This window comes from Bos taurus, chromosome 5 (assembly GCF_002263795.3).
Source record: "Bos taurus isolate L1 Dominette 01449 registration number 42190680 breed Hereford chromosome 5, ARS-UCD2.0, whole genome shotgun sequence".
In the NCBI taxonomy this organism is placed as follows: domain Eukaryota; kingdom Metazoa; phylum Chordata; class Mammalia; order Artiodactyla; family Bovidae; genus Bos; species Bos taurus.
The window spans coordinates 99,937,760-99,964,703 of record NC_037332.1 but is presented as its reverse complement, the minus strand read 5'-3'; the positions used below and the strand labels follow the sequence as shown (position 1 = coordinate 99,964,703).

The window sequence follows — 26,944 nt, the reverse complement described above, 5'->3', positions numbered from 1 at the left end:
AACACAGTATCTCAAAACTTGGGACATTCTTTCCCAAGTGAAAATGTATTAATTCACAACATGGGTATAGGATAAATTAATAAATTATTCCCCATGAATAGACCCTTTCTCTTCGACTGTCTCAAAGTACTACAGAAGTATTGTAGAAATAGAATTTGAAAGTGTCTCAGAGAACAGAATCTCCTTACATATAGTTGATTTTTACATTGGCCAGATCATTGGCTTTCTGATCCAACTTATCCCCTGCATCCTGTTCTCATTCTAGTATTTGACATATGAGAACTATTTCAACAAAATAGTTTGTTAAAGAGGCAATTCAATCAATTGCCATGCTTCATTTGAAATGAAGCACATTAATTTGACAGTATATAGTATACCTGAGCACATCTATCAACTAATTTGGCCTGATTGACATTCTACAGCACCGATGATGAATAGGCAAATGTATTGAAACATAATGAAAAACATATTGAAAAAGACAAGTTGGAAAACTTAATCTCTACCTGACTTAAAAAAACTAGCATATGTAAGACAGTGTGATGTTTTTGTCAAATAAATAATTCAGTGAAAAATACTGAAGTCCAAAATAGATTGTTATGTATGTGGTCGACTGATTATTTTCACTAAGATACGAAGGTGATTCAGTGAAGACAGCATGTTAATTTCTAAAGCTGGCTATCACTATGGGAAAAAAATGAATTTTTATCCATGCTTTGCACCATAGAAAATAGCTAACAACAACAAAAAAAAAAACAGCCCCACAACAAAATCTCACAATAGGCCACAGACTTAAAGGTAAAATCTGAAATGATGAAACTTCAAAAACAACATAAAGGAGAAATCTTTACAATTTGGGGGCAAAAAATATTTTCTAGCTACAACAACAAAGTGAATTGAAAGTGTGGTTGTTCAGTCATGTCTGACTCTTTGTGAGTCCATGAACTGTAGCCCACCCGGCTCCTCTGTCCCTGGAATTCTCTAGGCAAGAATACTGGAGTGGATTGCCATTCCCTTCTCCAGGGGATCTTCCCAACCCAGGGGTCAAACACAGGTCTCCTGCAATGCAGGCAGATTCTTTACCATCTGAGCCACCAGGGAAGCCCATAACAGCAAAAACATGATCCAAAAATAACAAAATAAATAAAAAGCTAGACAATGAAAATGAAGAACTTCCACAAATCAAACACTAGGGAAAAAATATTTGCCATTCACGTAATTGATATAATATGTCTGATATTCAGACTATATCTCTCAACAGGAACTCTCAACACTAAAAATAAAGTATTACAAAATAGGCCAAAGATTGACACTGACACTATCAGAGAAGTTGTACAAATGTCAAATAAGCACAAGAAAAGATAGCCAGCAAGGGACACCCCTACATAACTATTAGAATGTAAAAAAAAAAAAAAAGAAAAGAAAGAAACAGAAAGACGTATATCAGTCTTGCTGAAGATACCAAACAAACAAAACTCTTTTTCCCCCAATTTTATTAGGATATAATTGACACATGGCATTGTGGAAGCTTAAGGTATACAGTATAATGATTTGACTCACATATATTATGAAATGATTAGTGCAGTAAATTTAGTTATCCATCATATCATATAGATACGAAAAAAGGAAAACAATTGCTTGTGAGGAGAACTCTTGGAATTTGCTCCATTAACAACTTTCAATTGTACCACATAGCAGTATTAACTATAGTCATTGTGTTGTACATTAGATCCTCAGGACAATAACTATATGGTATAACTGGAAGTTTTTACTTTCTGACCACCTCATTCTATATCCTCTCTTCTTGGACTCTTGATCTGGGCTTGTGGATGTATACCTATCCTGGTATCAAGTCAAAACTATTTTTATTATTGTGGCTTTAGAGTAAGTCTTGTTATTGAAGACTGTAATTTCTGCAAATATTCTTCTTTTTTAATATTATGTTGGCTATTCTAAATCTTATGCATTTCTGTATTAATCTTACTATTAGCACATCACTTTTTAAAAATCCCTCTGAAAAATTCAGGGATTGTATTGAATCTAGAGGCAAATTTAGGAAAGTTGACATCCCCCAAATATGAACTTTTCTAATCCAAGTATGTAGTTATCTCTCCACTTATTGAGGTTTTCTTTAATTTTGTCAGCAACCCCTACAGTCTTGATTTCCAGGGAAGCAGATTCTGAAGTCAAGATTAGTATGATGGAGGTTTATCAGGGACATCCTTGGTGTGTCCACTTGTGGAAAAAAACAGAAGAAAGCAGAATTGGAGAGAGGGAAGTTGGAGCTCTGAGGCTGGAATAGAGCTTCTGAGTTTTCCCCGGTTAGGCCAAGGCATCAAGGCCTTCACATCTCCACATCGCAGAAACGAGCTGTTCTGGGAAGGGAATATAACCTTGACTGAGTTCATTCCCTTCAACAGAGGCAAGGGCTCACACTTGATAGCTGGATGCTGATAGCTCTCCCAGCAGCTAGGAGAATAAGCCCTTCAGTCCTGAAGAGAAATCTGTACATCATGTCATAGGGTCCAGTACAATTTAACTTTCTTCAGCCTAGATGTATTTCTTCATGGAAATGAACCAAGTTGAGGTTAAAGGTATGTCTCTTCTCTTGGAATAAATTGTAAGTGGAAGGTGTGTGGCATTAATTCTAGCTCCCGACCCTGCAGCTGAGCTCAGAGTCACAACTGACACTCATTGTCTCTCTCTCTCCTATTTTTAAAGAAAAATTTTCAACTATTTATTTTATATTGGAGTATAGCTGATTAACAATGTTATGATAGTTTCAGGTGAACAGCAAAGGGACTTGGCTACTCTTCTCACTCTCCACACATCTGCTGATCTTAGTCACCTTCGCCTACCAGGGGTTTGAACCCATCATACCATTCTCAAGCTGAAACTGCAGAATTTGCCTTTATACCATCAAAATAGAGGATGGATTATAAATATGTCCTCAAATGGCATAACTGGATGCCAAATGTCTTTCTTTCTGTTCCCCTCTGGTGTAAAAACAGCCCCGTCTTCTGTTGGACAGAGTAAATAGCTCATCCCGATTCATCTAAAGAGATGTTGTGCTCCTCGGTGGAAGCTTTTGTTCTTTACAGACAAGATTTTCTTAAACCCAGAGTTACTCTGACAGAAGGCATGCATCTCCCAAGTTAGTTACTGGAAATGATGGTAAGAAGGGTCACTCCTGCCTCTCCCTTTGGTTTCCAGACCCATGTATTCTATCTGTTGAAGACACAGTACCATATAAAGGTTATTGGTTTAAAGGATACATTACAACTTGGAAGATGGCATCATGTTGTAGTATTAACTCTTGAGATGGATCTCCAACTGTGCTTTCAATGGACCTTTAGCCTTCCATTGCTCTGTCTGACTTGAAGCTGTGTGTTGATTCTGTTTTTATGTAACTAGTGGATCCCATGGTCAATCCTCCATTCCCTTACCTGAATGCTAGAGAGCATCAGACATGATGTTATGTAAGGTCCTATTCCAGTTTGTGGATATTGGTTCTGGATGAACCCTATGGACAGGACAAGAATTCCATACCCAAATATGCATCTATTCCTGTCAAAGCTCTTTCCATTGTGAAATGGGTATATATTAGCTAATTTGGCAGCAAACAGCTTATAGTTTTCTTTAAGGCATGACAGTGGAGTCCTGGCCCTTGCTATGCTGTTATTACTAGTTGCTGGATTTACAGATCTTTAGAAGGAAGTGTAACTTTAGGTGAGGTATTAGGATCACACTGCATATAATATTTACATATAGAGATTTTCCACATTTTAATCTTTATTATTACTATGTTTTTGGATGCTATTATTAATGGTATTGCTTTTGTAAATTTTATTTTGCACTACTTATTGCTAATATATAGAATTATGATGATGTGCATGAATTGGGAATATACTATATATAATTTATCACTGAGCTTGCTAAATTAATAGTTTATAAATTATATTGGTCTATGTAAATAATTAAATGATCTACAAATAAAATCTTATTTCTGTCTCTTTTTTAATATTTTTAATCTCTTTCTTGCTTTATTTCACTTTCAGGCCCTCCAATAGACAGTAGAAGTTGTTGAATAAAATAACCGATAATTTCTATATTCTTCCAGGATTCAGAAGAAAAACTTTCACTCTTTTACTAGAAATATGTTAAGCTTAGGGGTTTCTGTTGCTGCTTTTGTTAGTTTTTTTTTTTTTTTAATGTTAACATTCTTTATCAGATTAGAGATATCTTCTGCTTCTAGTTTTTTAAGAGATTTGGTGTTGAACTTTATCTAACATTTTTTCTATATCTATTGAAATGGCACTGTATTCTCTCTTTTATGTTTTTTCCTCAAAAGTAAGTAAATCAACCTGTATTGTCCTAATTGGTCATGATGGTATTATCTTCTTTGTATATTCCAAGATTTCATTTTCATTGATTTTCTGTAAAGTTTATATTTACCTTATTTCTGGAGAAGCAAGAAAAATTAGTTTCTGTTTTCTGTGTGTGCTCAGTGGTGTCTGACTTTTTGTGACCTCATGGACTGCAGCCCATCAGGCTCCTCTGTCCAGTGGAATTATCCAGGCAAGAATACTGGCGTGGGTTGCCATTTCCTCCATCGGTTTTCTGTATTCTCACCCAAAATACTGTATTTATGTTCAGCAGTATCTGGATTGAGTGAATGAAACATAAAATATAACTATGACGTTAGGCTCCATTCACTCAGCAAATGAAGAAAAAGAAGAAAGTTTGAAAATGTAAATTGTTAGGAGGGAGGCAGAAATGTAGTCGTACTGTATCTTTATTCTATAGATGTGGTCAATAAGATGTATGGTCCCCAAAGTGTCCTTTAAGTGCAAGATAATACTTGGAACAAAATAATTGCACTAACTATTTTCTTCCATCCAATATTTCACTCATTAGTATACTCTCAGTCTTCACTGGTTGGGCAAGCTTCTCACATATAATATTTTTAGTTTCAGTGCACTTAATATAATAAAAGGTTGCATAATATACATATCCACAATACATCTGATCATTTATGACACTTGTATTTCTTGTAAACCTGAAAGAGAAAATAAAGAATTACACTTGGCAAGTCAAACATTTGAAACACAGTCCCAGAAAAAAAAAATCACTTTTCCAACATATCACTTCTCCTATGGTCTGTGTTGTCTAAAATGAATTTTAATTATTATTTAGAATGGCAAGTGTCCATGTTACTTATTTTTATGGACAAATGTGCAATGCCACACACTGCCTGATTTCTCTCAGGCTTTCCTAGTTTCTCACAGCTGGAGTATTTGTTGTCCTTTTCTTCCAGACCTAGCACCTCCCTTCCACAGCAACTAGTATGAATAAAGTAATGCAATTCCATTAGATTCTTCAGGAAAACTGGACAAGTAATAAATTTTGAGGCTGTCCTCCTCAAATATTTTTCATAATCACCAAAATCAGAAATTAACCTCATCTGTGATACCTTAAGCTCAGCATCATCTCCAAGTGACATTTCCCTCAGCCATTTTCCAGAAATTTTATGATGAAGCCCTGAATGACTGCCAGGTCCTAACACAAGATGACTGTTGAGAGACTAGAGATCAAAGACAAACTTGTAAACTGAATACATTATCTTCGGGAAAAAAATGTAGCATCACCACTTGGATTAATAACTAACGATTATTAATAAATAAGTTCCTCAAATAACTTTAATTTTCTATTTGAAGTAGCATAACACAGATTATATTAATCCTAGCTCATTTCCAGGAACAAATCCCAAAATAACATCAAAGATTAAAAAAAAATTACATATATTATATGTACATGATACATATAAAAGTGTATTATATACATATACTAGGATATATTTCTATTTCTATATTATTTCTTGTGATTTGAAATAGCCACTGCATTTTCCATCCCATTATAGTTTACTTTCCCATTAGCAATAATTACAAATAAACACAAGGAAACTCTAGCTTTTGAAACAAGATTACATCTATACTGTCCCTTTATGCTCACACTATATTTACTTCTAGAATTTCACTCCAAATGAGACCTTTAGAATATACATCTTTCTCTCCTTTGTGCAAATCGTATCCCCTGTTCAGAGGAGGGCATGGCAACCCAGTCCAGTATTCTTGCCTGAAGAATTCCCATGGGTGGAGGAGCCTGGCGGGCTATAGTCCATGGGATCACAAAGAGTTGGACAGGACTGAGCAACTAAGCATATCCCCTGTTCTGTGCTATTATTGCAGACTGACAAAGATGGAGCTGCAGTATCTTTATGACCCATATTCCTACCACACTATTTCTATCTGATGGAAAAAAACAAGCAGGACACAACAAAACAATAATCAAAACACAACCAAAGATTCTATTTGCTGCCTTGCCCAACGTCATGTATATGGAGGAATCTCGGGGTTTAGATTCAGAGTGTCAGCACCCCAGCACATATGTATGGAGCTCACTCCAGTTTCATGTGTCCTCAACAAACAAATCTGTACAAAATTGTGAGATTGTAAGGGTATCCAGTGGGCTTCCCCGATGGCTCAGTGATAAAGAATCCACCTGCCATGCAGGTGACCTGGGTTCAATGCCTGAGTTGGGAAAATCCCCTGGAGTAGTGCATGGGAACCCACTCCAGTATCCTTGCCTGGGAAATCCAGGAGCCTGGCAGACTACGGTCCATGGGGTCACAAAGAGTCAGACACAACTTAGCAACTAAACAACATCTAGCAGTTTGAGGCTGTTGTTTCTTTCTTTAGTTGAATCCTGCCTGCTTCCTAAATTTAAGGAATTATAAAACACAAATGAATTTTGGCATTCTTTTTATATACGCCTTGACCCCACCCCATTATAAGCAGAACAAATACAACATATGAGTCCATTTATACTGGCATATTTATAACCAATTTCTTACTATGTTGTGCAACAAAATATTTTTTTATATCATGCCCATGTTCAGTTTATTCTCTTTACCAGAAGTGCTCTTCTAGTCAATCTCTAAATTTTTTATTCAAAAATGTCCACTTCAAATTTCAGTTATAACATAAATTTCAAAGATAAAATCTATTTTTTGTTATTCTGAGTATTATTACTGAAGCATTTACACATTTTATTCTTTTCATCTGTTGAATTAATTTGTCTGTGCATCCTCTTTCACTTGTTTTAGAATCCTAGCATTGCACAATTTTAAGTACATATTCAAGTCCAGTGAATTGTGTTGGCCTCTATAGTTTTCTTAGATAAAAGCATTATTCACAGAAATCCTTCCTTATTTGGCTTGTAGTTGTCAAGATAATGGGAAGCCCTTTGCAATAATTTTCTCATTATTAAACATATCATAGAAGTCTGATGGAAAGGGTTCTTTGAGGATACAATTTCAGTAGAAGCTACAGTGTCCCTGAGAAAATTCACCTTTACTGAAACCAGCTATTAAAATTCAACAAGAATAAAGACTTACCAGTTGAGGGGGAAAATTGTATCCAAGTTTCCGTATTTTGTGTTATCTTTCCTGGGAGATAATCTCAACCAATAGTTATTTAACTTCAGAGATTTTATAAATTCCTATAGGAAACAAAGGTGGCTTTTAAAATCATTGTCTCCCTTTTCTGTAAATTACCTCACAGTGTAATTTCTTACAAATTACTATGTCAAGGTGACATCTTTGACACTTTTCTACTATTTTCTATGCCATTAAAAAAAAACTGAGACAGAGTGCCCCTTACTGAGAGATGTCTTTCAACATTTATATCTCAGTTATTATTTGGGGGTGAAGAGATGGTTCATCGTCAAAAAACCCAAGTTAAGAGAAACATGAGTATGAGAAAAATGTAATAAGGTCAGAGGAGAATGGTTATAGACTAGAATTCAAATCCAGTTCAGAGATATGTAGCCAAAGTAATAGTTTTTTTTTTTTTTTCTTTTCTTATATGCCAGTCATTTGGTAAGCAAATAACTACGAATGGATCATTTGAAAATAATAAGACTAGGCAGAAACTAGATTGATTTGCTGCCTTTTATAAAGAAGAAAAAGAATTCTGACAGTAAGGAAGCTGAGACTTTTGAAAAAAATATATTTTTGTTTTAAAATAAATATGGGATTACTATCTGAAAAACCACAAATGCCAATGAATAAGTAAACTCCAGAGAGTTGTTGTTGTTGTTATTGTTTAGTTGCTAAGTAATGCCCTACACTTTTGCGACTCCACAGACTATAGCCCACCAGGTTCCTCTGTCCATGGAGTTCTCCAGGCAAGAATGAATACAGGAGTGGATTGCCATTTCCTACTCTGGGGGATCTTTTCCACCCAGGGGTCAAACCCACATCTGCATTGGCAGGTGGAGTCTTTACTGCTGAGCCACCAGGGAAGTCCAAAATGTGTGTGTGTGTGTGTGTGTGTGTGTTAGTCGCTCAGTTGTGTCCAGCTCTTTGAGACCCCATGAACTATAGCCCACCAGACTCCTCTTTCCATGGGATTCTTTATATTCTCCAAAATATAGAGATATAATTTAAATATTAGAAAAAAATAAGATAAATAAATAACGAAATCTTTCAGAGAATTCCCTTTTCCTGGGACCCAGGAACTCAGTGCAATATATCTGCTTGGCACTTGCCTTTGCCATCTCTCTTTTATTTACTTATTTGGCCCTGATGTGCCACACAACTTGTGGAATCTTAGTTCCCCAACCAAGGATTGAACCTGGGACCATAGCAGTGAAGGAGCCAAGTCTTTAAACTACTGGACCTCCAGGGGATTCCCGTTTTCCACCTAATTTTAATTCTTTTGTTCAGTTGCTCAGTCACATCTGACTCTTTGTGATCCCATGGACTGCAGCACACCAGGCCTTCCTGTCCTTTGCTATCTCCCAGAGTTTGTTTAAACTCATGTCCATCAAGTAGGTGATGCCATCCAACCATCTCATCCTGTCTTTCCCTTCTTCTCCTGCCTTCAATCTTTCCCAGCATCAGGGTCTTTTCTAATGAGTCGGCTCTTTGCATCAGGTGGCCAAAGTATTGGAGCTTCCACCTCAGCATCAATCCTTCCAATGAATATTCAGGGTTGGTTTCCTCGAGGTTTGACTTGTTGGATCACCTTGCAGTCCAAGTGACTCTCAAGTCTTCAACACCACAGTTCGAAAGCATCATTATTCTAGTATATGTAGCCTTTTCCTCTTAGTTAAAAAAATGCAAATGCAAAAGGGTGGAAACGGTGAACCTCCTTCTGTGTGATTTTACAGAATTGGTAAAACTCAGAAATAATTACAAATCTTCTGTTTTTAGATAAATGCTCAAACCTATGTCCTGAGAATTGATTCTAAAGTTCTAGTTTGGAAATATTCACAGACCTAAAAATTCTGGGGACTCCACATCTACCATCTGCCCATCAGCCTCTGAGAATCCACTGATGCTAAGGTGCTAAGCTAAAGTTTCACATGGCCTGTCTTGACTCGGTATCGTGATATGAGTATACTAAGTTCCGTTCACCTCATACCCCAACTAAAATAAGCCAGATTCATGTCTGGACTAATACAAATCTTCCCCAACATGTCTTCCCCCTCTATTCTATGTTGGGGAAAGTGACTTCTTCCCTTACAGGCAGAGATCCATGTGATCTTACCAACACACTTTTGCTTTTAATCGTCAACAGGCTGGCATTGTAGCCAGAACAAATCTCATCACTCTTTTGCCACGTTTCCTGACGTTGGTAGGCATGTAGAAGGTAGCATTTGTCATCATGCCACATCCACTCCTCTGGACAAGGTTTACATTTGTGCTCTGGAAGAAGAGCATACTTTCGTTTGGTTGTGTAGATATCTTCATAATTCTTATTATTCCCATTGTCCTCTCAGTTTAAAAAAATAAAGCATATTTACTTGTCTTTCTTCTTCTAACACCAAAAGTGAAGAAAATAAATCTTGTATTCCAGGCTCCCATATACAACCACAATGTGTCCGAAACATAATTTGAACACATTTGAAATTAAACACTTGGATTTCAGTCTATTTTCCAGTCTCAGGAGCCCTGATTAGCAACTAATTAATCTTCTTCTTTCACTTTGTCATTTTGTGTATTTCTACATGGCAATAAAGGCCAATCACAAGACATACTGCCTTTTCCAACTAGAGCATTTCCAGCTCTTTGACTTTTTGAATATTCGGGAGACTTCTTAAGATGACAATATGTTTTAGTTATAATAACTATAGAAACTGCTAGAGATATTAAAAGACTAATGCCTCCCAATTCCAAAGGTAAGACTAAACTTGAATTTTTTTTTTCTATTAACTCTTATCAAACATTGAGTGACATTTAGGAACAAGGTCATCTATAAAAAGGTGATATATCTTCTATTGCTCTTCTTTTTAAAAAACATAAAGAGGTGATCTGATTTCCCTGGTGGTCCAATGTTTAAGAATCCAACTTCAAATGCTGGAGACATGGGTTCAATTCCTGATCCTGGAAGATTCCATATGCCATGGAGCAGCTAAGCCCGTGCACCAACTACTGAAGCCCAGGCTCCACAATAAGAAGCCACTGCAGTGAGAAGCCTATGCACCACAACTAGAGTCTAGCCCCTGTTTGTCACAACTAGAGAAAGACTGCACACAGCAGCAAAGACTCAGTGTAGCCAAAAATCATATAGTGCTCAGATGTGCCTTATGCATGTTCAGCTGTGTCTGACTTTTTGCAGCCCCATGGACTGTAGCCTGCCAGGCTCTTCTGTCCATGGAATTTTCCCCACAAGAATGCTGGAGTGGGTTGCCATTTTCTCTTCAGGGGATCTTCGCTACCCAGGGATGGAATTCACACTTCCTGCATTGCAGGTGGATTCTTTGCCACTGAACCCCACAGGAAAATAAATTAAAGAGATGATCTATCCTTTCCTCTCTATATTCTATTGACTTCAGTGCCCAAAATAGTAGTGGTACATGTCAGATTATAGAAACTGCAGACCATCTTATTTAGTAAGTATCATCTCCTGATAATTTGGGAATTATAGTTATTTTTCTGTTTTTCTTCTAACTGCACAGAAACATCAGTGGGTCTTCAATCACCCACATTTAATTCTTTCTTCCAAATAATAGTTTCCTGGGAAAGGCTGCTAGCTTTTGGTGAAGTGATCAAGTGACTCCAAGGTTTAGTTCATTGTCTAATAAATAATTCAGAAAGAAATAATGGATTACCTTTGTTTTTTGTATATAACTCACGACATAATTTGGTGGCTATTTCTTCAAGTTTGATAGAAAGGTTCCTGATTTTCTGGGAACTATTTGTGTTCTGCATGAGTTGTAGAGACATATTTCTTTGAAGTTCTTCTTTGAAATTTTGTAGCTTATTCAATTTTTCCATGCCTGTCTTCAAAGTTTTTAAATCCGATATGTGAATGTCACATTTAAAAAAAAGAGAAATGATAAAAAAAAAAAAAAAAACTGCAGTCGCTCAGTACAACCATCATCTCCTTTCTGCTGAATTAAGAATATTAAATGTTTAGGGAAGCAGTTATTTCACAGAAGTAAGGGAAAGAGACTGAATACATATGATCCTATTTAGAGGACAAGAATAGAGGCGCAGATATAGAGAACAGACTTGTGGGCACAGCTGGGGAAGGAAAGGGTGGGATGAATTGAGAGAGTAGCATTGAAACATATACATTCCCATGTGTAAAATAAACAGGTATTTACATATAAGTGCTATATATAACATGGGGAACTCAACCGATGCTCTGTGCTAACCTAGAGGGGAGGGATGAGGCATTGGAAGGGAGGTTCAAGACGGAGGGGATACATGCATACATATAGCTGATTCACCCTGTTGTATAGCAGAAACCAACATAATATTGTAAAACAAGTATCCTCCAATTAAAAATAAAATTTTACATTTAAAAAATTTTTAATTGTAAAATTTTAGAAAGAGAGTAAGTACTGTGTTATAACTGCCTAGTTTTAAGTCCCTTTGTGGACATATCACCTATTCCAAGGCTTCGATTTAAAGAGCAAAACTCACTTCTAAGTGTTTTCCCTGGCAGTAAAAACATAGGGAATACATACATATGGCTCCAAAGACGCCCAGGCCAATCAGCAGCAGAAGGCACAGAAGAGTCAGAGCCAAGGCTCCTTGACGCCATACGTGGGAAGGAACAGGTGGGTCTGTGGGAAGCAAAATTAGTAAAGACACTTAGAACGGTGTACATTTTAATTCGATTCATGTGTTCATTTATGTTGTCTTTATTTCTTTCCTCATAGGTCTGTGGTAAAGGAATGTGCTTTGCTAGAAACTCAAAGGCATTTAAAAATAACTTTTTAAAGACCAAGTAAGTCAAGAAGAAGTCAAAAAACATTTTGTTAATTGTTTTGCATGCAAACTGGTTTTCAAAGCAGAAGCTTGGGATTGATAGGCTGATTCAAGAAACAGAAGCAAAAATGGGGCTGAAAAACAAGTGAGAAGCTACTGACCTAAAGGGGAAAGAAAGGGCTTCCCAGGTGGCCAAATGGTAAAAACTCTGCCTGCCGAGCAGGAGATGCGTGAGGAGTCATGATTCAATCCCTGGGTTGAGACAATCCCCTGGAGAAGGAAATGGCAGCCCACTCCAGTATACTTGCCTGGGAAATACCATGGTCAGAGGAGCCTGGTGGCTACAGTCCACGGGGTCAAAAAAGAGTCAGACATGACTGAGTGACTAAACAACAACAAAGGGGAAAGGAAATCCAAAAAAGGACCATATGTACATGTATTTCTGATTCACTTTGCTTTACACCTGAAACTAACACCACAGTGGAAGCAATTTCACTCCAATAAAAATAAATAGTAAATCTATGAAAAAGAGAAAGAAAAAGAAGTGAGAAGACCAATTAATCTGAAAAAGATATATCTTGTCTGTACAAAATTGGGGAAACTGAGCAGCAAGCGGCTAACAGCAAGGTCAATTTAAGCATTCCTTCCTTGAGTTGACAAATGTGGGGTATCAGAGAAAATAATTTCCTTTGTCTATGTTTTCCCCAGAAAATACTGAGAGTTTGGCTGTGGAACATACATGAGAAAGTGTCCCTGTAATGTCCTGGGTGTTCTCCCATCAGCCAGTTCTTAGCCAGACTGAATAGTTTCCTCAGAATTTTTTCATGCTTTGAGCAGCAAACTTTGATTGAATATTTCTTTTTTGTTGAACTGTGAACATTTGTTGAAAAGATCATTTCCCTATTAAAAAAAACTCAAGAAATTATAAACTTTATATTATAAATTAATTGCTATTAAATTACTATGTGATTTCAATAATCATTACTTGTATAAATGGATACTAGATATTTCTTGAAAATATAATTCAGAGATAACATAACCTTACTATACTTACTATACTGTACCTATGTCCTTCATATCACAGTTGGTGATACCATGATACTGTGAAATAGAGAGAGAATTGAAAATGAAATGTGAAACAATGTTTTTAGACCTTGGACAATAGTTAACAGTGAAAGGATTACATAGTCAAGATCATTTCTAAGGTCAGAAACATGACTTCAAGTGCTATTATTTTTACATGCATTTTCTAATTTATTTATATATTCAGTTAATCAATAGTTATTGAATATATCTGTACACTGGACAGTAGTCTGGATACTAACAATACAAAAGTGAGCAAGACATACCAGCCCCTGCTTTCACAGGAGACAAATTTTAATTATGAGAGAGCTGAGAGATATCTCTAACTGTTAAATGGTATGCATAGGTTTGAAACTGAGCTATATTATAAAGAGCATTTAGTTCAGAACTTATGGCCACTGGGAACGAAAAATCAGTGCAAAGAAATTGCAGATAGCAAGGACACCTAATTCAAAGACTCTAATTTGGAGAAAAGTTTTACCTGTTTGAAAAAAACAGAAAAGATTCAGAGTGGCTAAAGAATTGTGGCCAAGGTGAGAAATGATGTTCAGTTCAGTTCAGTTGCCCAGTCGTGTCCGACTCTTTGTGACCCCATGAATCGCAGCATGCCAGGCTTCCCTGTCCATCACCAACTCCCGGAGTTCACTCAAACTCATGTCCATTGAGTCGGTGATGCTATCCAGCCATCTCATCCTCTGTCGTCCCCTTCTCCTCCTACCCCCAATCCCTCCCAGCATCAGAGTCTTTTCCAATGAGTCAACTCTTCGCATGAGATGGCCAAAGTACTGGAGTTTCAGCTGTAGCATCATTCCTTCCAAAGAACACCCAGGACTGATCTCCTTTAGATTGGACTGGTTGGATCTCCTTGCAGTCCAAGGGACTCTCAAGAGTCTTCTCCAACACCACAGTTCAAAAGCATCAGTTCTTCAGCACTCAGCTTTCTTCACAGTCCAACTCTCACATCCATACATGACCATTGGAAAAACCATAGCCTTGACTAGACGGACCTTTGTTGGCAAAGTAATGTCTCTGCTTTTGAATATACTGTCTAGGTTGGTCATAACTTTCCTTCCAAGGAGTAAGCATCTTTTAATTTCATGGCTGCAGTCACCATCTGCAGTGATTTTGGAGCCCCCCAAAATAAAGCCTGACACTGTTTCCAAGAGAAATGATATTAGAAGTGGTCAAAGGAGAAGTCAGGAGACAGATTAGAGCAGAGATGTGACTGTCACAATGGGTCAGGGATGAGGTCATCCATGACTGAAACAAGGATAATCCGCATGGAACACTGAGAGCAGAAACCTAGTAGAGTTAGATGAGAAGAGAGAGAGGGATAACTAGGAGTCTGTGACCAAAGACAATGGGTTCAACAAGTTGAGTTGTGGAAGGAGATGAAGAAATGGAGGGAAAATGGAGAGACTTAAGTGGTCAAGTGAGGATTATTTTTTGTTAAAATAGGGGTAGTATATGGCAACCCACTCCAGTACTCTTGTCTGGACAATCCCATGGACAGAGGAGCCAGGTGGGCTACAGTTCAGGGGTTGCAAAGAGTTGGAGACAGCTTAGTGACTAAACCACCATGGCCACCAAAAAGTATGTCGCTGTACCAGAAAGGGGTAATGAACTAAAGGAAGGAGAGAGAATAATAAAGCAAGAGAGAAAGTTGAAAATTGTTGAAGAAATGTGTTTGAGAAGGATACTTGGATTGAAATTTAGAACCAAATGAAAAGATTTGGTTTTTGATGAGTGAAACAGGATATTGTAAATATCATCTAGAAGTGAAACAGAGAGTATGAGTCAAAATAAAGCAGAATAGAAATTTTTGTAGTAGAAAGAAAAGGGATAGAATGAAATAGAAGCAAAGCTTGTCAAATGAAATGGACATCCCCAGTGGGTTAGCGATAAAGAATCTGCTTGCAATGCAGGAGACACAGGAGATATGGGTTCAACTCCTGGGTCAGGAAGATTCCCTGGAGAAGGAAATGGCAACCCACTCCACTCTTCTTACCTGGGAAAATCCCATGAACAGAGGAGCCTGGTGGGTTACAGCCCATAGAGTTGCACAGAGGCTACAAAGTTGGACAATACTGAACACACATATAAATATATTGGCAAATGAGAGTAAGCTGGGTTTGAGAGTTTGTGCGTTTTTATGTGGCAATGTTCAGCTGCTCAGATAGGGCACAAAGTGGGTAGATATTTAAGAACTGGAATTTTTCAAGGAAAAAGCACAGGGAGGGAGCATATGAGACTAAGGGATAGATGTTAAATAATACAAAGTTTATATTATACAGTATAAACTTTAAGCTGAATAATGAGAAAATTAGACAAAATTGAGAAAGCCAACAAGACATGGATTCAAGATTTTTTTGGAGTCAAAGAATTTCTGAAGTGGAAATTTAGAATAAGGACAATTAGTAGGACAGAAAATGAGATAGAATGTGATGAGATATGTTAAGAGCAATTATGGTATATTAAGTTCATGATATGTTCCATTCCTCTCAAACCATATAAAAGGAGAAATACCAACAAGGAAGTTGGCAGAAAGTATTGTAAAATCCTTAACTTCCTGTCCTTAAAAAAAAAAAGTTTGTATTAGAGGAAAAGGCCACAGAATTAAGGTGTTATCCCTTCTCAGGATTTACAATGCTAATGATAAATGGACCCAAGATTCAACAATGAAAATGCTGTTCACAATAAAGTTAGAACTTCAAAGAATGCTACATTTTGGGGAGAGGGAGAACACTTAAAGACTATATGAGAATTTTTCTATTGGTTCTGTCTCCTAATTTCACTGCTTCTGCCAACTTTTCATGTTATCCATATCTATTGTTTAATTTATGCACACTGATTTTAAGTTTGCATATTCTGGGACAGATTTCATCCAAAAGACAAAAAGCCAGGAGGTAGAAGCTACATACAATTGGAGAAATACATAATTGTGAATAAGATGGAAATTACAGTATAGGAAGTAAACACAAGTAGTCCATTTATCTCATAAATAAATTAGGATTAAAAAATATCAAACTTCCTGGCACAGGATGGATTTGAATGTGTCTCTTCTGATATTTCTTTATCTCTTTTCTTCCTTTAATACTTGATGTATCCTTTCATTTAATTTAACCCCTTCTATTATTTTACTAAATTGGGAAAAGATCTCCAAAAGAAGTAGAAACAATTTTAGAGATTAATATAGGCTCAGTTTGGTAAAAAAAAAAAATTCAAATGAAATCCTCTAAAGTTCCTCTCTGTCTCTCTCTCTGTCTCTCTGGTATCTTGTGCCCCAAACACACACACATACACACTAGCATTTATTTAGAAAAAGAAGGTACAAAGCCTTGACTTTCTTGGACAGCACATGTTCATTGTTCCATAGTTTCCTTTCATGGGGGAAAAATGTTTCACAATCCAGTCATATGAAAATATTATCCTATCATAATTATCTTGATTATGATATGAAAAAAAAAAAAAAAACCCAGAAAATTTGTAAAAGATTAAGTGTCCAGTACCTTGATCATTGCCTTAAAAAAACTTTACAGTCATTTTGTATGGACATTTTTGGTAGTTTGGATAAAATTAAGATGCTTAATTAAAAATTCAAATAGAGAAATCATTGCCAATTCACTAACATCCAAGCGGAACCTACTCTTAACGCTTCTGCCACTTTGTACACCCTGACCACCTTACAACACATCTATAGCTCAAAATCTTACCTTCTTTCTCAAATTTGTCAAACTTCTGGATATTTTCTGTCTGACTGGAGTCCTGGAATTTTAGATCTGCATAAGTAACTTCTTCAGACATTGATGTTATGCAAAGAAAGCCCAACAAACTGGGAAAAAGGAGAGGACAAAGTAATAGAGTTGGATAATAAACAGCTGTGATTTCGATCTCTGTTTATAAGCCAAAGTTTAAACATATCTTTAAACTTCTGTTTTTTAAATCCACAGTACCAGTCACTCACAGCTCCGGAAATGAGCTGCTATACGTGACCTCAGAGAAGAACAGAGAGCATTTTTCTTCCTCTTGTCTCTTCCCTTTCTCATTTCTCTGAATCTACGGACCACAGAAAGTGTTTTTTAAAATTGTGTTTGGGTATTATTAGTATTGTGCAAAGGGGCACAAATTAACATGGTGCAAATATAACATGGAGTTTCTTGGAGAAAATCTCTCAAGGAAAAAAAATAACAGAAAGGACACGGCCCTCAAACTCTCACTAGTGTACAGCAGTGACTTGGCATAGATATTCTGTATGTGTCTTGGCAGAGGTCTTGATAGAGAGATTTGCTTAGCTGGGAGATCACACATGCACAGAGAGAGGGAGAGCAAAGCCCCACCCCAGGACTTCCCTGGTAGTCCAGTGGTTCAGAATCCACCTTCCAACACAGGGGACATGGGTTCAATACCTGGTTGGAGAACTAAAATCCCACATTCGTTTGGTTGCCAAAGTCATGTCTGACTCTTTTGCAACCCCACAAACTGTAGCCTGCCAAGCTCCTCTGTCCATGGGAATTTTCCAGGCAGGAATATTGAAGTGGATTGCCATTTCTTCCTCCAGGGGCTCTAACCTGCGTCTCCTGTATTGCAGGTGGATTCTTTACCATTGAGCCACCCATTCCACATGCTGCAGAACAGTTAAGCCCATGCACCACAACTACTGAACCTGCATGCTCTGGAGCCATGCACCACAACTAGAGAGAAGCCCACATGCCATAACTAGATAGTCCATGCACTGCCAGGAAAGATCCTGCATGATATAATGAAGATCCCATGTCAGGTGACTGAGAGCCCATACAAATAGATAAATAATTTTTTTTTAAAAGGAAAGCCTCACCTCTACACCCTGATACACAGGTACAGGATAGCCTAAAAGGGCCAAGGAACACCTAGTTTCTCTAAAAACAAAAAATATACTAAGGGATCTAGAAGAAAACCATACCAGGGAGTATGCATATTGATGGCTAGGGTCAGTATACCGAAAGTCCCAGAAATAGCTTTGCAGGTCAGGAGATTAGCACACATTGGATCCTTGCCAAAAGGTCCATGAGACATCTGGTCCATGCAAAAAGTTTCTTGACATTTTCCTCCTATCCGAAATGTCCATGACCATATTTGTGCTGTGCTGTGCTTAGTCATGTCCAACTCTTTGTGACCCCATGTGTAGTGCACCAGGCTCCTTTGTCCTTGGGGAGTCTCCAGACAAGAACACTGGAGTGGGTTTCCATGCCCTCCTCCAGGGGATCTTCCTAACCCAGGGATCAAACCCAGGTCTCCCATATTGTGGGTGGATCCTTTACCAGGAAAGCCCATGAATACTGGAGTGGATAGACTATCTCTTCTCCAGAGGAACTTCTGGACCCAGGAATGGAACTGAGGTCTCTTGCACTGCAAATGGATTCTTTACCAGCTGAGCTACTCAAAAAGCCCATGAACATATTTTGTTCATGCCAAATGGTTTTCAGATCAGATCAGATCAAATCAGTCACTCAGTCATGTCCGACTCTTTGCGACCCCATGAATCGCAGCACGCCAGGCCTCCCTGTCCAACACCAACTCCCAGAGTTCACTGAGACTCATGTCCATCAAGTCAGTGATGCCATCCAGCCATCTCATCCTCTGTCGTCCCCTTCTCTTCCTGCCCCCAATCCCTCCAGCATGAGAGTCTTTTCCAATGAGTCAACTCTTCGCATGAGGTGGCCAAAGTACTGGAGTTTCAGCTCCAGCATCATTCCTTCCAAAGAAATCCCAGGGCTGATCTCCTTCAGAATGGACTGGCCGGACCTCCTTGCAGTCCAAGGGACTCTCAAGGGTCTTCTCCAACACCACAGTTGAAAAGCATCAATTCTTCGGTACTCAGCCTTCTTCACAGTCCAACTCTCACATCCATACATGACCACAGGAAAAACCATAGCCTTGACTAGACGAACCTTTGTTGGCAAAGTAATGTCTCTGCTTTTGAATATGCTATCTAGGTTGGTCATAACTTTCCTTCCAAGGAGTAAGCGTCTTTTAATTTCATGGCTGCAGTCACCATCTGCAGTGATTTTGGAGCCCGGAAAAATAAAGTCTGACACTGTTTCCACTGTTTCCCTATCTATTTCCCATGAAGTGAGGGGACTGGATGCCATGATCTTCGTTTTCTGAATGTTGAGCTTTAAGCCAACTTTTTCACTCTCCACTTTCACTTTCATCAAGAGGCTTTGAGTTCCTCTTCACTTTCTGCCATAAGGGTGGTGTCATCTGCATATCTGAGGTTATTGATATTTCTGAAATTGAAGAAAGTAGGGAAAACCACTAGACTATTGATATTTCTGAAATTGAAGAAAGTAGGGAAAACCACTAGACCATTCAGGTATGACCTAAATCAAATCCCTTATGATTATACAGTGGAAGTGAGAAATAGATTTAAGGGCCTAGATCTGATAGATAGAGTGCCTGATGAACTATGGAATGAGGTTCGTGACATTGTACAGGAGACAGGGATCAAGACCATCCCCATGGAAAAGAAATGCAAAAAAGCCAAATGGCTGTCTGGGGAGGCCTTACAAATAGCTGTGAAAAGAAGAGAAGTGAAAAGCAAAGGAGAAAAGGAAAGATATAAACATCTGAATGCAGAGTTCCAAAGAATAGCAAGAAGAGATAAGAAAGCCTTCCTCAGGGATCAATGCAAACAAATAGAGGAAAACAACAGAATGGGAAAGACTAGAGACCTCTTCAAGAAAATCAGGGATACCAAAGGAATATTTCATGCAAAGATGGGCTCGATAAAGGACAGAAATGGTATGGACCTAACAGAAGCAGAAGATATTAAGAAGAGATGGCAAGAATAAACACAAGAACTGGACAAAAAAGATCTTCACGACCCAGATAATCGCAATGGTGTGATCACTGACCTAGAGCCAGACATCCTGGAATGTGAAGTCAAATGGGCCTTAGAAAGCATCACTACAAACAAAGCTAGTGGAGGTGATAGAATTCCAGTTGAGCTATTCCAAATCCTGAAAGATGATGCTGTGAAAGTGCTGCACTCAATATGCCAGCAAATTTGGAAAACTCAGCAGTGGCCACAGGACTGGAAAAGGTCAGTTTTCATTCCAATCCCAAAGGCTATGCCAAAGAATGCTCAAACTACCACACAATTGCACTCATCTCACATGCTTGTAAAGTAATGCTCAAAATTCTCTAAGCCAGGCTTCAGCAATACGTGAACCGTGAACTTCCAGATGTTCAAGCTGGTTTTAGAAAAGGCAGAGGAACCAGAGATCAAATTGCCAACATTCTCTGGATCATCAAAAAAGCGAGAGAGTTCCAGAAAAACATCGATTTCTGCTTTATTGACTATGCCAAAGCCTTTGACTGTGTGCATCACAATAAACTGTGGAAAATTCTGAAAGAGATGGGAATACCAGACCACCTGACCTGCCTCTTGAGAAACCTGTATACAGGTCAGGAAGCAACAGTTAGAACTGGACATGGAACAACAGACTGGTTCCAAATAGGAAAAGGAGTACGTCAAGGCTGTATATTGTCACCCTGTTTATTTAACTTATAGTCAGAGTACATCATGAGAAACACTGGACTGAAAGAAATGGTTTTAGACAAGACCAAATATGACCAGGTATCAAAGACCTTTCAGTATGACCAAGTATCAAAGACCTTTCAGTATGGGTCTTATGGATGTTTTGGACAGGACCAAATGCCTGGTAAGGGGGAATTCTGCCAGCCAATCTATTCCAATTGTACATTCTGGAAATGGAAATAACCACAGAATAGATTTTGGGGAAACACTGGGCCCACAGTGAGATGGACCTAAACTGAAACTCCACTGATCACCTAACCTCCCTAAGCTCCTACTCTGTCTGGTGGGTCACAATGATGTTATGGGTCTCCTGGAATTAGTATAGGTTCAGAGCCAGAGACTAGTATTTTCTGAAAGGTCTGATTATTTCCTTTTCTGAAATGCATGATTATGCTAGTAAAAGGGGAATTTGTGCTTATGTCCTCACCATTTTAGGATCTGTCAGAAGCTCTGGTTTCCTGAGTGCAAACTCAGGCAACACGGTGAGAATCTCATTAAATTTTAAGCTATGTCTGCTCCTCTGGATTTCTTATGCCAGGAGCCCAGCAGGAAAGAAAATGAGTCACAGTCCTAACAGGACTCATTAATCCTGGTTATCAGGAGAATGTAGGGCTGTTGCCTAAGGCTGGAAGTGAAGCATGTATTTGACTCCAAGCCGATCCACTAGATATCTCTTGATAGTCCCCTGTTAAGTTTTGACAGAAAATAGGTAAGTTCAGTAGAAATGGGGTATTATATACAGGGGCTTAAACCCCTTAGTGATGAGTACCTTGGTCACCCTACCAGGTGAAATGTCTGGTCTAGTTCAAGGTGTTGTCAAGGGTCATGGAACTAGAATTGTAGTGGGATAGGAAGGTGATGAATATTAGTTGCCGTTTCAGGACAGGCTGCAACGATTGGGAGTGTAGTTTGTCCCACTAATTTTTTGTGAGTTTCATCAAGAAAAGAGACTGGATAGGACACTGGAGGGGCTGGTAAAGGAAAGTCACATACTAATCAAGCAAATCAAGCAGTGAGTACAGCAAGTACTCTGGTTTGCTACCAAGATTCTCCCATCAGGACTGATGTACTTCCCAAGCTACTGAGAAGGTTAGCAACTGAGTTCTATGCTGAGTCTTTTTCTGGGAATTGCTGTCTGCCAAAGTGAGTCACCCTTCTCAGGGACAGCCTACATCAAATGAATGGACAAGGTAACAGGTGTGGGGTATAAAGATTCAGCCTTCTGGCTTCCAGAGATGCAAATTTGAAGGACCAGCTTAGCTCCAGAGTTCCTTATAGGATTGCTACTGCTGCTAAGTCGCTTCAGTCATTGTCTGACTCTGTGCAACCCCATAGACGGAAACCCACCAGGCTCCCCCGTCCCTGGGATTCTTCAGGCAAGAACACTGAAGTTGGTTGCCATTTCCTTCTCCAATGCATGAAAGTGAAAAGTGAAAGTGAAGTCGCTCATTCATGTCCAACTCTTCGCGACCCCATGGACTGCAGCCTACCAGGCTCCTCCGTCCATGGGATTTTCCAGGCAAGAGTACTGGAGTAGGGTGCCATTGCCTTCTCCTCCCTATAGGATTCAATTCAGTTCAGTTCAGTCGCTCAGTCGTGTCCGACTCTTTGAGACCCCACGGATCGCAGCACACCAGGCCTCCCTGTCCAACACCAACTCCCGGAGTTCACTCAGACTCACGTCCATCGAGTCAGTGATGCCATCCAGCCATCTCATCCTCTGTCGTCCCCTTTTCCTCCTGCCCCCAATCCCTCCCAGCATCAGAGTCTTTTCCAATGAGTCAACTCTTTGCATGAGGTGGCCAAAGTACTGGAGTTTCAGCTTTAGCATCATTCCTTCCAAAGAAATCCCAGGGCTGATCTCCTTCAGAATGGATTGGCTGGACCTCCTTGAGTCCAAGGGACTCTCAAGTCTTCTCCAACACCACAGTTCAAAAGCATCAATTCTTCGGCGCTCAGCCTTCTTCACAGTCCAACTCTCACATCCATACACGACCACAGGAAAAACCACAGCCCTGACTAGCCAGACCTTTGTTGGCAAAGTAATGTCTCTGCTTTTTAATATGCTGTCTAGGTGGGTCATAACTTTCCTTCCAAGGAGTAAATGTCTTTTAATCTCATGGCTGCAGTCACCATCTGCAGTGATTTTGGAGCCCAAAAAAATAAAGTCTGACACTGTTTCCACTGTTTCCCTATCTATTTGCCATGAAGTGATGGGACCAGATGCCATGATCTTCGTTTTCTGAATGTTGAGCTTTAAGCCAACATTTTCACTCTCCTCTTTCACCTTCATCAGCTGAGGCCTAATCCTCAACTGTGTTGTATGGATGAACTTTTACCTTTATCCAGTGTTGCTTGTCTTACCCTCTAAGTGCTTATTCTCAAGAACATATAGCATTAAATTTTCTACATAGAAATCTCAGAATTTTAGAGACTATTTGCCGAGGAATCCTACATATTAAAAAAAAAAAAAAGCTAAAGTGATTATTTTCTGGATTCATTTTATATTTTTAAAGGAATAAAAACATGTTGTCATATATGACTCTAGTTGCTTCTTTTTTTACTTAACTCCTACTGTATTCACTTACTTATTCATTATCCGGCCAGTCAATCAATGAGCATGCTCTAATCACAGAAATGGTAGTTGTTGTTGTTCAGTCGCTCAGTCATGTCCAACTCTTTGCAACCCCATGGACTATAGCATACCAAGCTCCTCTGTCCTTCACTGTTTCCCAGAGTTTGCACAAATTCATGTTCACTGAGTCAGTGATGCTATCTAACCATCTTATCCTCTGCTGTCCACTTCTCCTTTTGCCTTTATCTTTTAAGATTACACAATAAATTACATATTTGTGGTTTTTAGTCTGACACGTAAGGAGTCTAGACATGATCATGCCCATTCACACAACAAGTTTAAGAAAAAAAAAAAACTAAAAGTAAGCAACCCTTCTTATATCCATCAGAGAACCGCGGTCACAGGGCAAATCACCATACCATAAAATTGAAGAGACGGATAAGTAGAATCATAGCTTCCTGGAGCAGAGGCCCAAGAGTAGAAAAATACATAAGAGTTGCTACCAGAGCAGGAAAACCTAGACTGTAATTGACAAAATTATGGGAAAAAATGTTAAAGAAAAGTTCTGTAAAGATAATGACAGCTCATCCAAACAAGATCAATGAATAGACTGCTGCTACTGCTGCTGCTAAGTCGCTTCAATCGTGTCCGACTCTGTGCGACCCCGTAGACGGCATCTCACCAGGCTGCCCTGTCCCTGGGATTCTCCAGGTAAGAATGGGGAAGGAAATAATCACTCAACTCCAAGAAACCCAGACAGTCCCAAACAGGATAAACCCAAGGCAAAACACCCCAAGACATATATTAATCAAATTAACAAAGATCAAACACAAAGAACAAATATTAAAAGCAGCAAGGGAAAAACAACAAATAACACATAAGGGAATTCCCATAAGGATAACAGCTGATCTTTCAATAGAAACTCTCCAAGCCAGGAGAGAATGGCAAGACATACTTAAAGTGATGAAAGAAAATAACCTACAGCCCAGATTATTGTACCCAGCAAGGATCTCACTCAAATATGAAGGAGAAATCAAAAGCTTTACAGACAAGCAAAAGCTGAGAGAATTCAGCACCACCAAACCAGCTTTCCAACAAATACTAAAGGATATTCTCTAGACAGGAAACACAAAAACGGTGTATAAATTTGAACCCAAAACAATAAAGTAAATGGCAATAGGATCATAGTTATTAATAATTACCTTAAATGTAAATGGGTTGAATGCCCCAACCAAAAGACAAAGACTGGCTGAATGGATCCAAAAACAAGACCCCTACATATGTTGTCTACAAGAGACCCACCTCAAAACAGGGGACACATACAGACTGAAAGTGAAGGGCTGGAAAAAGATTTTCCATGCAAATAGGGACCAAAAGAAAGCAGGAGTAGCAATACTCATATCAGATAAAATAGACTTTAAAACAAAGGCTGTGAAAAGAGACAAAGAAGGTCACTACATAATGATCAAAGGATCAATCCAAGAAGAAGATATAACAATTATAAATATATATGCACCCAACATAGGAGCACCGCAATGTGTAAGACAAATCCTAACAAGTATGAAAGGAGAAATTAACAATAACACAATAATAGTGGGAGACTTTAATACCCACTCACACCTATGGATAGATCAACTAAACAGAAAATTAACAAGGAAACACAAACTTTAAACAATATAATAGACCAGTTAGACCTAATTGATATCTAATAGGACATTTCATCCCAAAACAATGAATTTCACCTTTTTCTCAAGCGCATACGGAACCTTCTCCAGGATAGATCACATCCTGGGCCATAAATCTAGCCTTGGTAAATTCAGAAAAATTGAAATCATTCCAAGCATCTTTTCTGAGCACAATGCAGTAAGATTAGATCTCAATTACAGGAGAAAAACTATTAAAAATTCCAACATATGGAGGCTGAAAAACACGCTGCTAAATAACCAACAAATCACAGAAGAAATCAAAAAAGAAATCAAATTTGCATAGAAATGAAAGAAAATGAAAACACAACAACCCAAAACCTGTGGGACACTGTAAAAGCAGTCCTAAGGGGAAAGTTCATAGCAATACAGGCATACCTCAAGAAACAAGAAATAAGTCAAATAAATAATCTAACTGTACACCTAAAGCAACTAGAAAAGGAAGAAATGAAGAACCCCAGGGTTAGTAGAAGGAAAGAAATCTTAAAAATTAGGGCAGAAATAAATGCAAAAGAAACAAAAGAGACCATAGCAAAAATCAACAAAGCCAAAAGCTGGTTCTTTGAAAGGATAAATAAAATTGACAAACCATTAGCCAGACTCATCAAGAAACAAAGGGAGAAACATCAAATCAATAAAATTAGAAATGAAAATGGAGAGATCACAACAGACAACACAGAAATACGAAGGATCATAAGAGACTACTATCAGCAATTATATGGCAATAAAATGGACAATGTGGAAGAAATGGACAAGTTCTTAGAAAAGTACAACTTTCCAAAACTGGACCAGGAAGAAATAGAAAATCTTAACAGACCAATCACAAGCACAGAAATTGAAACTGTAATAAAAAATCTTCCAGCAAACAAAAGCCCAGGTCCAAACGGCTTAACAGCTGAATTCTACCAAAAATTTAGAGAAGAACTAACACCTAATCTACTCAAACTGTTCCAGAAAATTGCAGAGGAAGGTAAACTTCCAAACTCATTCTATGAGGCCACCCTCACCCTAATCCCAAAACCTGACAAAGACGCCACAAAAAAAGAAAACTACAGGCCAATATCACTGATGAACATAGATGCAAAAATCCTTAACAAAATTCTAGCAAACAGAATCCAACAACACATTAAAAAGATCATACACCATGACCAAGTGGGCTTTATCCCAGGGATGCAAGGATTCTTCAATATCCACAAATCAATCAATGTAATACACCACATTAACAAATTGAAAAATAAAAACCATATGATTATCTCAATAAATGCAGAGAAAGCCTTTGACAAAATTCAACATCCATTTATGATAAAAACTCTCCAGAAAGCAGGAATAGAAGGAATATACCTCAACATAATAAAAGCTATATATGACAAACCCACAGCAAACATTATCCTCAATGGTGAAAAAGTGGAAGCATTTCTCCTAAAGTCAGGAACAAGACAAGGGTGCCCACTTTCACCACTACTATTCAACATAGTTTTGGAAGTTTTGGCTACAGCAGTCAGAGCAGAAAAAGAAATAAAAGGAATCCAAATTGGAAAAGAAGAAGTAAAACTCTCACTGTTGGCGGATGACATGATCCTCTACATAGAAAACCCTAAAGACTCCACCAGAAAATTACTAGAACTAATCAATGAATATAGTAAAGTTGCAGTATATAAAATCAACACACAGAAATCCCTTGCATTCCTATACACTAATAATGAGAAAATAGAAAGATAAAT

General features: G+C 38.3%; 2 protein-coding genes across 6 annotated transcripts in view; both read right to left on the bottom strand.

Moving 5' to 3' along the window:
- LOC785168 (uncharacterized) overlaps window positions 1-4,540 on the bottom strand; it is a 38,233-nt gene extending 33,693 nt beyond the window's left edge. For both annotated transcript variants that reach the window (XM_024992648.2, XM_059887074.1), the window contains exon 1: window positions 4,453-4,540. The gene's annotated coding sequence lies outside the window, so the exon portion shown is untranslated. The remainder of the gene's footprint in view (window positions 1-4,452) is intronic.
- On the bottom strand, window positions 1,474-17,291 carry CLEC12A (C-type lectin domain family 12 member A). Of its 4 annotated transcripts, XR_009494394.1 has the most exons (8): window positions 17,080-17,166; window positions 13,023-13,183; window positions 12,040-12,138; window positions 11,176-11,343; window positions 9,612-9,769; window positions 7,454-7,557; window positions 3,273-5,056; window positions 1,474-2,559 (listed from the first exon to the last, which is right to left on the bottom strand). XR_009494394.1 is itself a non-coding variant. In XM_024991540.2 (7 exons), exons 2-7 carry the CDS (start codon window positions 13,177-13,179, stop codon window positions 4,882-4,884), a joined length of 861 nt encoding a protein of 286 aa, XP_024847308.1. In that variant the 5' UTR covers window positions 13,180-13,183; window positions 17,080-17,166; the 3' UTR covers window positions 1,474-4,881.
- Window positions 17,292-26,944: the final 9,653 nt, after the last annotated feature.